This window comes from Oncorhynchus kisutch, linkage group LG13 (assembly GCF_002021735.2).
Source record: "Oncorhynchus kisutch isolate 150728-3 linkage group LG13, Okis_V2, whole genome shotgun sequence".
Lineage (NCBI taxonomy): Eukaryota > Metazoa > Chordata > Actinopteri > Salmoniformes > Salmonidae > Oncorhynchus > Oncorhynchus kisutch.
Window position 1 is genome coordinate 73,343,178 of NC_034186.2, and position 12,199 is coordinate 73,355,376.

General features: G+C 43.8%; 1 protein-coding gene across 1 annotated transcript; it reads right to left on the reverse strand.

Moving 5' to 3' along the window:
* Positions 1 to 2,932: 2,932 nt before the first annotated feature.
* Positions 2,933 to 11,716, reverse strand: LOC109868789 (serine/threonine-protein kinase SBK2). The gene is made up of 4 exons (XM_031787243.1): positions 11,332 to 11,716; positions 7,124 to 7,268; positions 5,159 to 5,361; positions 2,933 to 4,148 (listed from the first exon to the last, which is right to left on the reverse strand). The coding sequence occupies exons 1-4, from the start codon at positions 11,335 to 11,337 to the stop codon at positions 3,348 to 3,350; spliced, it is 1,155 nt and encodes a 384-aa protein (XP_031643103.1). The 5' UTR covers positions 11,338 to 11,716; the 3' UTR covers positions 2,933 to 3,347.
* Positions 11,717 to 12,199: the final 483 nt, after the last annotated feature.

A 12,199-nucleotide genomic window follows, 5' to 3' on the forward strand; every position in this document is an offset into this window, starting at 1 on the left:
GCTTTCTATTCCGCAACAAAGCCTCCTTCACTCACGCCGCCAAGCTTACCCTAGTAAAACTGACTATCCTACCGATCCTCGACTTCGGCGATGTCATCTACAAAATGGCTTCCAACACTCTACTCAGCAAACTGGATGCAGTCTATCACAGTGCCATCCGTTTTGTCACTGACAAATAGCCCACCCATTTTCACCTACCTCATTCCCATACTGTTTTTATTTATTTACTTTTCTGCTCTTTTGCACACCAATATCTCTACCTGTACATGACCATCTGATCATTTATCACTCCAGTGTTAATCTTCAAAATTGTAATTATTCGCCTACCTCCTCATGCCTTTTGCACACATTGTATATAGACTGCCCCTTTTTTTCTACTGTGTTATTGACTTGTTAATTGTTTACTCCATGTGTAACTCTGTGTTGTCTGTTCACACTGCTATGCTTTATCTTGGCCAGGTCGCAGTTGCAAATGAGAACTTGTTCTCAACTAGCCTACCTGGTTAAATAAAGGTGTTCTCAACTAGCCTACCTGGTTAAATAAAGGTGTTCTCAACTAGCCTACCTGGTTAAATAAAGGTGTTCTCAACTAGCCTACCTGGTTAAATAAAGGTGTTCTCAACTAGCCTACCTGGTTAAATAAAGGTGTTCTCAACTAGCCTACCTGGTTAAATAAAGGTGTTCTCAACTAGCCTACCTGGTTAAATAAAGGTGAAATAAAAAATAAAATAAAAAACATATCAGGAGACCTCTTTTGAGGTCTGGGAAAAATCTCAGAAATGTTGATTTTTAGAGTAGTTACCCTTTAATTCAAGTGTCAGCCACCTAGCATTATTGTTTGTGGTGTTTCTGTAGCACATGAGATGGACATGAGATGTAAGACGTAGAGTCGCAAGCTAGCGCTCTTTGAAAGGAGGGAGTAGTGTAAGTGGCTTTATAAGCGCGGAAATCGACTCTGCCGCACGAGCATGCTTTTGGGCACAGTCGATAGCCCGAAGGTTATCGAAGGTCGAGGGTTCGAGACCTGCACCCTGCTGTTTCATTACAATACGATGTATACATCCACTGCACTACTTTCATTAGTATCAGTGGGGATCAGCGCCGCATTCAAAACTGGGAACTCTGGGGGGGAAAAACTCAAACTGGGAAATAATTTTGAACGGTCATCCAAGTCGGAATTTCAACTCGGGAACTCGGGCCTCTTTCTGGAGCTCCGACTTTCCGACCTGAAGATCACTGACGTCATTCCCAGTTGTTTTGAACTGGGAAATGTCAGGATGAAAACCTCACACCATCATAAGGAAGACACCCCTCAGAGCGCCACCCATAGGAACAGCAGAGAACCAGAAAGGTCCGTTAGACCATCAACTTGACCCCGCTCTTATACATCAAAATCAAATACATCACGTTATTCACATCCTACCACAGAGATGAGAAACTTTTTCCCCCGCTTTTTTATGGCAACTCAAAGGAGTCATGCCTCTCTCGATACCTCCTGCTGTACCAGTACCTCCTGTATACAGCCTCTCTCGCTACCTCCTGCTGTACCTGTACCTCCTGTATACAGCCTCTCTCGATACCTCCTGCTGTACCAGTACCTCCTGTATACAGCCTCTCTCGATACCTCCTGCTGTACCAGTACCTCCTGTATACAGCCTCTCTCGATACCTCCTGCTGTACCAGTACCTCCTGTATACAGCCTCTCTCGATACCTCCTGCTGTACCAGTACCTCCTGTATACAGCCTCTCTCGATACCTCCTGCTGTATCAGTACCTCCTGTATACAGCCTCTCTCGATACCTCCTGCTGTACCAGTACCTCCTGTATACAGCCTCTCTCGATACCTCCTGCTGTACCAGTACCTCCTGTATACAGCCTCTCTCGATACCTCCTGCTGTACCTGTACCTCCTGTATACAGCCTCTCTCGATACCTCCTGCTGTACCTGTACCTCCTGTATACAGCCTCTCTCGATACCTCCTGCTGTACCAGTACCTCCTGTATACAGCCTCTCTCGATACCTCCTGCTGTACCTGTACCTCCTGTATACAGCCTCTCTCGATACCTCCTGCTGTACCAGTACCTCCTGTATACAGCCTCTCTCGATACCTCCTGCTGTACCAGTACCTCCTGTATACAGCCTCTCTCGATACCTCCTGCTGTACCAGTACCTCCTGTATACAGCCTCTCTCGATACCTCCTGCTGTACCAGTACCTCCTGTATACAGCCTCTCTCGATACCTCCTGCTGTACCAGTACCTCCTGTATACAGCCTCTCTCGATACCTCCTGCTGTACCAGTACCTCCTGTATACAGCCTCTCTCGATACCTCCTGCTGTACCAGTACCTCCTGTATACAGCCTCTCTCGATACCTCCTGCTGTACCAGTACCTCCTGTATACAGCCTCTCTCGATACCTCCTGCTGTACCAGTACCTCCTGTATACAGCCTCTCTAATGCTGCTTTTTAATTATTTGTTATTTGTATTTTTTTCATTATCAATTTTTTTACTTAACACTTAATTTTCTTAAGGGCTTGTAAAGTAAGCATTTCACTGTAAGGTCTACACCTGTTGTATTAGACACATAAAATAGGATTTGATTTAACCGCCCCAACAGCTTAACATAGCCCTATACACACACCGCGGCGCATTCTGTCTATTGTGCTGACACAACGCAGCTGAGATATATATTTTTTTTGTGTCAACCTGTCACTCAGTCATTGTAATTATTTAGCTATTTTTATATAGTGACATAAAATTAAAACTGAGGGGGCTAAAGTTTGAACTGAGGGGACAGAGCACCCAGGTACACTTGTGGATAACCTAGTTTTGCTGATTTTTCACAAAATCCCTTGGTTTGTATATTGGAAATTTATTTTAAAAGAATACAAGAAAAAGTGTATTAGACAAACATAGAGAAGCAAGACATGTATATAAATACAAACTGGTTTATTCAGATATTTTTACAACTTAAAGTGTCATAGAGTGATCATTATAATACTGCCTGTGTGTTGAAGGAGAACGAATTCATGTATTCTCTTAAGAGGCTAGCTGCCCCTAAGCACACATGCACACTCACGATCATGTTCAAGCACGCACATACACAGGCAGGAATGGCACATGCACGCTCACACACACATATAATATTAAGTTGCATTACACTGTAGAGAACTATTACAAGGTCAAACATACAACAATATCAAAATACAGTTGTCTCAATTCTATCAATACAGAGTAAGAAATGTTCAGCAAAATATTCAGAATATCAACCTCTATAAAGCAAATATTGTCTTTGAAAATGTACAGTACATCTTAAAAATTCTCGAACCTGTCTAGTATGAAACATTTTATCTCTCCCCTCTTCCCTCCCTCTCCCTCCCTTCCTCCACCGTTCCTGCCTCTCTTATTTTCCTGGCCTCCTTCTCTACCTCTTCTGCTTTCCTCTTCTCCTCTCTCTCCGTCTCCATCAACCAGGGCCCACCCAGGTAGCTGAGGATCTCATCAGGGCCTCCTCGAAGCCTGGGCTGTGGGTTAAGCAGCTCCCTGAAAAGAGACATCACCAGTGGGCTGAAGCCTTCAAACTGTGGGGCCATAGGGTTCAACTTCTGATTCTTCTCCAGGCTCAGGATATTGTCCTTTTCACTTTTACCTTCGCACCAAATTTCTTCCTTTTCCCCTCTCAGCCCCTCGCTCCTTTCCTCCCTCTCCGTCTCGCGGTCGTACCACTCCTTGTACCTCCGGTAGGCGGGGTCATCGTGGGTTGTCTCTTCCCAGGGAAAGCATCCCGTCAGCAGGCAGTAGACCAGCACGCCCAGGGCCCAGCTGTCTATAGTGGTCTCCACTGTGATCCAAATGTTCTCCTCCTCCTCTCCATCCTCCTCTCTCTGCTCCCTCACTTTCTCAGACTCTTTGGCCTGCTCCACCTCAGGCGTGCAGAAGGGCGAGTCGTACCAGACGGCGCGGACGGTGCAGCCAGTGGGGCGGGCCAGGCCGAAGTCACCCAGTTTGACCCAGCGACAGGCACGGTCACACAGGAAGATGTTCTCTGGTTTGATGTCCCGGTGGACGAAGCCCATGGAGTGGAGGTATGAGACGGCACCACTCAGCTGAGACATCACACTCTGGACACACTCTTCATCTACACCCACCTGGAGACAGAGAGAGAAACAACAATATACTGTATATCATTGTTTCATAAATGGTATGGCCTGGATTCCTTTTGGGTCCTAGTTTAACGTAGGAGGCTGCTAGGTTTAGTTTAGTAGTTATGTCACACAAAAAGCTTTATGTTTGGGAACCACTGGAACCACTGTTCTATCATGTTGTCCTCGTCCCACCCATAGATGCTAAAAGGATCGGAGACAGCAAACACCTCGTAATTTTTCACATTTACAAGTTAGACATTTAGCAGACGCTCTTCTCCAGCGCAACTTACAATTAGTGCATTCATCTGAAGATATCTAGGTCAGACAACAACACATCACAATTCTATCAAGGAAATTATCCCTCAACAAAGCATTTACCAGCAAAGTCAGTGCTAGGGTGAAAAGAGGTGAGGGGGAGGGGGCACCGTGAGAGTTATTTAAGATACTCTTCAAAGAGGTAGGGTTTCAGACATTTACATTCATGACTATAGTATAAAAGTTGTTCCACCATTGGGATACCAGGACAGAGAAGAGCTTTGACAGGACCTGCCCTCCTGTAGGGGTGGGAGGCCCAAGAGACCAGAGGTGGCAGAACGAAGTGCTCAGGTTGGGATGTAGGGTTTGAACATAGCCTGAAGGTAAGGAGGTGCAGTTCCTCTTGCTGCTCTGTCGGCAAGCACCAGGGTCTTGAAGATGATGCAAGCTTATCATCCACTGTAGGTTAATGGCATAGACCGACACAAACAAAGAGTCACTAGAGGGGACGAGGTGGAGGCCACTGGAGAGATTCCATTGAAGTCTTTATCATGTACTCACTGACAGAGGAAGAGGGCAACTGGGACCAGGGCAATATGGAACAGTAGAGGTGGTGGCAGACAGAGGTCAGACCTCAGAGGAATTACAATACTGGGTCTGTGTTGTGCACTTAGCTTTAGTGCTTTGACATGGAAATGAAACACCTCTCATGTATGACTGACTCAGAGTTTGTAAACAGATGTATGATTCTAACTGACCTCTGACACGATGACACTGTAGAGGTCTCCGTAGAGACCAGCCTGCTGGGCGAAGACGTAGTAGCAGGGGGTGGAGAAGAAGATACCCAGGGCCCGGGTGAGAGAGGGATGAGTGCAATAAGAAAGGGAGAGGTTGTATTCACGCAGGAAAGAGAAGAGGGATGTGGACTGGCGAGGGAAGAACTTCAGAGCCATGGGAGTGCCTGATGGAGAGGAGGAGAGGCCCAAGAAATTATTTAGACATTAAAATCAAATCAAATACTGCACTAAAACATCAATAGATCAATTATAGAGTAAATCATGTTGTCATCACTGGGACCACATTGATAACATAAAAACATCCTGGCAGATTCCATATAGCCCCGGGGATGTCTAATTACATTACTTCCCTATTCCCTGGGGTTTAAATAGAGGAAATCCAATGACTGTTTATGAATGGATAAAACCATCGATCACGTGACAAAGTTATTTATTTACACAAAGATTCACCACGAAGATTGAAAATTTTCCATTCACAATCATGGGGATCCCATTTTTTGCTAACAATGCCTGCAGTAACGCAGTAGGCCTTGAACTTTCTGGGTTTTGGAGTAACTGATTAAAAAAAACTAACTAAGAAATGACATTGCCTGCAAGAATATTGTAATCAGATTACAGATATTTTGAAAAACTAGATGATTACTTCTTGGATTAATTTTCAATTCAGGAAGGATGCTTGCGAAAAAATACATTATGACACCTTTCTGTTTTGTCAATGACATTCAATTCAGCATTTAAAAAGGCATACGTTTAAGTTAGTGTTCCATCTAAGTGAGTCTGACCACAAGTCAGAGATCTCTATGATGACACACCAAATACGATTGATGGATAGTTCAGATTACTGAGTTTGGGTAATCCAAAAGTTACTGATTACAATTTTGGACAGGTAACTAGTAACTGTTACGTATGACATTTAGAAAGTAACCCATCCAACCCTGCGTGGCTTCAATGAGAAGGGGCAGTCATTCTCCCCTGAGGAAACCCCACAGCAACTCTATCCCCAAGAATGTAGTAAAGCACTTCATAGCAGCAACACTCATGCTAACAGTTAAGTTGACACTATTTAAAGACACCTCTACCCTCACGTTGGACATATAACCACTCACTGTTCACGTGTTTTATCCTCTGAACTGTAACCCCAGACCCCTTCAGACCCATATTTCACGAGAACAAAACAAATTTTATTAGTCACATGCGCTGAATACAACAGGTATAGAGACCTTATAGAGACCTTACAGTGAAATGATTACTTACAAGCCCCTAACCAACAGTGCAGTTTTTTAAAAATATGATAAGAATAAGAGATACAATTAACAAGTAATTAAAGAGCAGCAGTAAAAAATAACAATATATACAGGGGGGTGCCGGTACAGAGTCAATGTGGGGGGGCACCGGTTAGTTGAAGTAGAATGCAAATTGTATTTTATAGTCTGGGTGGCCAAATAGTCTGGGTGGCCATTTGATTAGATGTTCAGCAGTCTTATGGCTTGGGGGTAGAAGCTGTTTAGAAGCCGCTTGGACCTAGACTTGGTGCTCCGGTACCGCTTGCCGTGCGGTAGCAGAGAGATCAGTTTATGACTAGGGAGGCTGGAGTCTTTGACCATTTTTTGCCTTTATAACAAGCATTTATAGGTGTGTCGTGGACACTAACAAGTTTCACGTTTTATTGGCTGTCTGTACTGGATACACATGGTTTATACCGTCCAGCTAAATGCTTACTGCCAGGTTCATTCTCGACAATTCAACAACAATAAGAAATTATAAAAGATAAGAATACGAACATAAAGTAAATGGCTCAGTAGAATAGAATAAATGTTTCAGCATAAGTATAATATCGGAAGGCATCATTTATAACGCCTGCCCACCCCATAACTCTCCAGGACCAGGGTCAGCGACCACCACAGTGACCTCTGGTGCTTTACTGACCTCTCTTCTTGTGGACGGCCAGCATGACCTTGCCGTAGGATCCCTCTCCCAGCAGCTTGACCATCTGGAAGTGGTTGGAGGTCTCCAGAGTGGACATGGACTGGGCTGAGAGGAAACATAGCTCGTCCAGTTCCTGAGCTGCAGCCTGACAGAGAAAACAAGGAAACATGGTCAAATAGGGGGAACATTTTTCTAAGGAGTTGATGTTTCATTTCCAATATCTTGTTACTCTAGCAGGAATTGACTAGGTTTATAAGCTACCGCGCTGCATGGTGAATAACCAACCAACACTGAAAATGGTCAACGGGGAGTGGGAATAAACACTAAGCACTTTATGACATATGCAATATAAATACATTTTAATTTATCAATTGAATGATTGATTGATTGATCAACTTGCTGATACATGTATGCTTGGGTGGACATGGTTCAGTGTCACCATAAGATGTACTGTTACAGGATGTCAGGCGACCTCAGGGATTACCATCAAATGTACTGTTACAGGATGTCAGGCGACCTCAGGGATTACCATAAAATGTACTGTTACAGGATGTCAGGCGACCTCAGGGATTACCATAAAATGTACTGTTACAGGATGTCAGGCAACCTCAGGGATTACCATAAAATGTACTGTTACAGGATGTCAGGCGACCTCAGGGATTACTATAAAATGTACTGTTACAGGATGTCAGGCAACCTCAGGGATTACCATAACATGTACTGTTACAGGATGTCAGGTGACCTCAGGGATTACCATAAAATGTACTGTTACAGGATGTCAGGCGACCTCAGGGATTACCATAAAATGTGAGAGAATGATGAGATGAGAGATTGGATGAATGTCACATTGGAGCAGCCAGAACATGCTGTAGGTACATACCTACTGTCCCCTCAGTCCCCTGTGTCTATCATATCATCAGTATGACCCCATATATACATCTGCTGACCTCATTAAAACAGGATCCCACTCCGCCTAAAGTAACACGCCAGCAAATGAGTCAGGGATGTAAAGACTGTTTGTGTAACACAGTGGATGAAGCTATAATAACACCAAGATATATTTATATGTTTGTGTCACGTTCGTCGTAAGAATTATCAGACCAAGGTGCAGCGTGATCTGGTTTCCACATGTTTATTAACTGAAAATGCACAAAAACAATAAAGAATGAACGAAACGTGAAGACAATGGTGTGCTCACAGGCAACTACACATAAACAATATCCCACAAAACACAAATCGCTGCCTAAATATGATCCCCAATCAGAGACAACGATAAACAGCTGCCTCTGATTGGGAACCATACCAGGCCAACATAGAAACAAACAACCTAGATTACCCACCCTAGTCACACCTCGACCTAACCAAAATAGAGAATAAAAAGTCTCTCTATGGGCAGGGCGTGACAGCTCGACCTTGCACATATATTTGTTGCATAATAGAGGATCAAAATGTCAAATAGGGGGTGCTTACAAGTGTACAGTGTCAAATAGGGGGTGCTTACAAGTGTACAGGGTCAAATAGGGGGTGCTTACAAGTGTACAGGGTCAAATAGGGGGTGCTTACAAGTGTACAGGGTCAAATAGGGGGTGCTTACAAGTGTACAGGGTCAAATAGGGGGTGCTTACAAGTGTACAGGGTCAAATAGGGGGGTGCTTACAAGTGTACAGGGTCAAATAGGGGGTGCTTACAAGTGTACAGGGTCAAATAGGGGGTGCTTACAAGTGTACAGGGTCAAATAGGGGGTGCTTACAAGTGTACAGGGTCAAATAGGGGGTGCTTACAAGTGTACAGGGTGAAATGGGGGGTGCTTACAAGTGTACAGGGTGAAATGGGGGGTGCTTACAAGTGTACAGGGTGAAATGGGGGGTGCTTACAAGTGTACAGGGTGAAATGGGGGGTGCTTACAAGTGTACAGGGTGAAATAGGGGGTGCTTACAAGTGTACAGGGTCAAATGGGGGGTGCTTACAAGTGTACAGGGTGAAATGGGGGGTGCTTACAAGTGTACAGGGTGAAATGGGGGGTGCTTACAAGTGTACAGGGTGAAATAGGGGGTGCTTACAAGTGTACAGGGTGAAATGGGGGGTGCTTACAAGTGTACAGGGTGAAATGGGGGGTGCTTACAAGTGTACAGGGTGAAATGGGGGGTGCTTACAAGTGTACAGGGTGAAATAGGGGGTGCTTACAAGTGTACAGGGTGAAATGGGGGGTGCTTACAAGTGTACAGGGTGAAATGGAAATGTGTTATTTGCATATCTCACTCCCCCCCAGAGAGTGGGATTACAGCCAGGCATCAGCCGTTATTGACGGTGACCCTGGAGTAATTGTTTCGACAGATTTTCCACCTAGTCGGATCGGGGATTTGAACTAGCAACCTTTCGTTTACGGCCCACAGCTCTAACTTCTGTAATTACTTGAGTTGGGAGTAACATACTTTTGGATGTAACTGACAAAAGACTTGATTTGCATTCGCAAAGGTCAGGAGCTTGCATTACAGAGTGAAATAAAGACAATACGGTCTTAGGAACAAACGTAAAAAATGGCAGTTACATGTTTTAACTTTCAGCTGCAGAATCTTCCATCTGATGAAACGCTCAGTTAATCTATCGGCGAGTTGGCTTTGAGTAATTGGAGTTTTATTTTAGTGGACTATCTGAACTATCTGTGTCTTGTCACACAACAACGCCAAACATTTGATATGAAGCCAAGAATACGCCAGCAGGGTCCAACCAGTCTGAATATGCTGCTGCTGGGCACGCTGGAGAAAATATAAAATACATTTCTAACATAAATGACAAACTCTATTTCTTGAATTGCACTTTTGGTTAATGGCTTGTAAGTAAGCATTTCACGGTAAGGTCTGTACTGGTACCCCTGTATATAGTCTCGCTATTGTTATTTTACTGCTGCTCTTTAATTAATTACTTGTTACTTTTATTTCTTATTCTTATCCATATTTTTTTAAACTGCATTGTTGGTTAGGGGCTCGTAAGTAAGTATTTCACTGTAACGTCTACACCTGTTGTATTTGGCGCATGTGACAAATAACATTTGATTTGATAGGCTATATTGGGTCAAAGGTCATTATTTCCCTCAGCCCAATTTCATATGAAAGCACTGAAAATATGAACTCATTTGGATCACAATCAGGAATGGTATCATTTCCATGTCAATTCAGAGAATGAATTGAATGTTGACCAAATTATCTTCAATGAGGACTTTTCAATTGATTGATTGAATTCACTCTTAATTTAAATCAAATTGACCCCCGGCTAGCACTGATCACTATGTCCAATGACGTTTCCCAATTGACACCAATTGCGTAACTTGTTGCTGCAACAGGTGGAAGACAGTTGCCCCAGACTCACCCACCTGACATTCACTGTGTCCTTGTAACCTGAGGTGATTATGAATGAATCCCTTATTGGTCAATGAATCCCCCTGTCGATAAGAGCTAGCTGTAATTGAAATATTGGCCTCTATGACAGTATTATGAGCTGTCCGAAGACTAACGCTATTAACAGATTTAAAGACAAGTAAAACCAGTGAAGATATAAACACTGGAAGCTGAAAAGCCTCTCTACTATGTGCTCCTTTCTGGACCCGTGGCCGTGGCAACCACTGACACCCCCAACTGAACGCCCCCGTATGAAGACATAATATAACATAATATAGACAAACGTCTATATTACAATGTCACTTCACTATGCAGATACTAGTGTCAGAGTGATGTTACTGTATTTACAGACCCATAAACATTATACCATTGTCCATAGAATGTGACCCCCGAAACAAACTAAGTCCAATGCAACATCTGACAGCAGGCTAAATCAAATCAAATCAAAAGAAAATCAAAGTTTATTGGTTGCGTAAAGCGTTCAGCAGATGCTATAGTGGGTGCAGTGAAAGGCTTGACTTACTAGCTGCTAACGATGCAGTAAAAATGTCAAACAATACACAAATCATGAATCTACTTGTAAAAACAGTGGTTCTATGTTTATATGACTATAGTGCAATGTCATATCAGCCTCCTGTCGATGTAGTGGGGCGAGGAAGACATCCCATAGTTGTCTTTGTGTATTTATGACTATTTTGCGATGGAATTTCTCTGCAGTTGGTATAGTGGAAATTAAAATATATGACACCGCCACTTTTCATACAATTTGCATAAGGACAACAGTAGCTGAATTTTAAAGAAACGTCCACTTACTGTCATTGTAGAGTTCTCTCAAATGGGAACGTCTGTCTCTGTTCAGCTTGTCTGGGTCCTCGTCAGCATCTATATAGACTTCAACAACTTCCTGACCCTTTGTAGGTCTGCTGTTGTTCTGCTGCTGTTCTATTCCTAACTATTGTCTTTCACTGGTGATCTACTCTTTAGGAGATCTGTATCGGAGCACAAGTAGCTGTTATTGTTACTTTGTCTCTGCAGGTCCATGCGCTGGTAGTTTTTATAGCAGACACTGAGGTATATCTACCTTCCTATCCCTCAGGACCTTGGTACTTACCGTGTCTCTCTCCCTGAGAGACCACCACTTCACTCACTCTCTGTCTCCTCCCCTCTCTATATCCCCCTCCTCCCGCTCTCCTGCTCTCCCCTCCTACCTCCCTCCCTCTCTCTGTCCCTAACACACACTCTCTCACTCAATCTAAGTTCCCCCACTTGTTTTTCCAGCAAATATGCATGTACCACAGTTGTAAGGTATTCCAACCCTCTCCCTCTTCCCACTGTCCTTAGCCCCCTCCCTCTCAATGTCAGTGTTAATGTTGAAATGTGCCCATTCTGTCAGTCTGCCTGTCTACATTAGCCCTGTTACCCATTCATTGTGCTCTCTCTCTCTCTCTCTCTCTCTCTCTCTCTCTCTCATACACAACCACCCCTCCCCATACTCTGTTCTCCTCTCTGTCTTTCTCGCCCTCTAGCTCAGTCTTACTCCGTGAATTCCTTCCACAGTGTTTGGATTCCGTATCTAATCAACAGACGTGGTGGATTAGGACAGTCTGATTGAGCTAACAAGCTGTTTCCACCATCACTGTATCTGATGGAGTTTAGCTTCCAATGACTTCTCCTGCCAATC

Excerpts from the sequence above, each read along its gene's own strand:
- LOC109868789 (XM_031787243.1), bottom strand. Across the intron at positions 5,362-7,123 it reads GGCCGTCCACAAGAAGAGAG|GCACTCCCATGGCTCTGAAG; the intron begins GTCAGTAAAGCA and ends CCTCTCCATCAG. Across the intron at positions 4,149-5,158 it reads ACAGTGTCATCGTGTCAGAG|GTGGGTGTAGATGAAGAGTG; the intron begins GTCAGTTAGAAT and ends CTCTGTCTCCAG.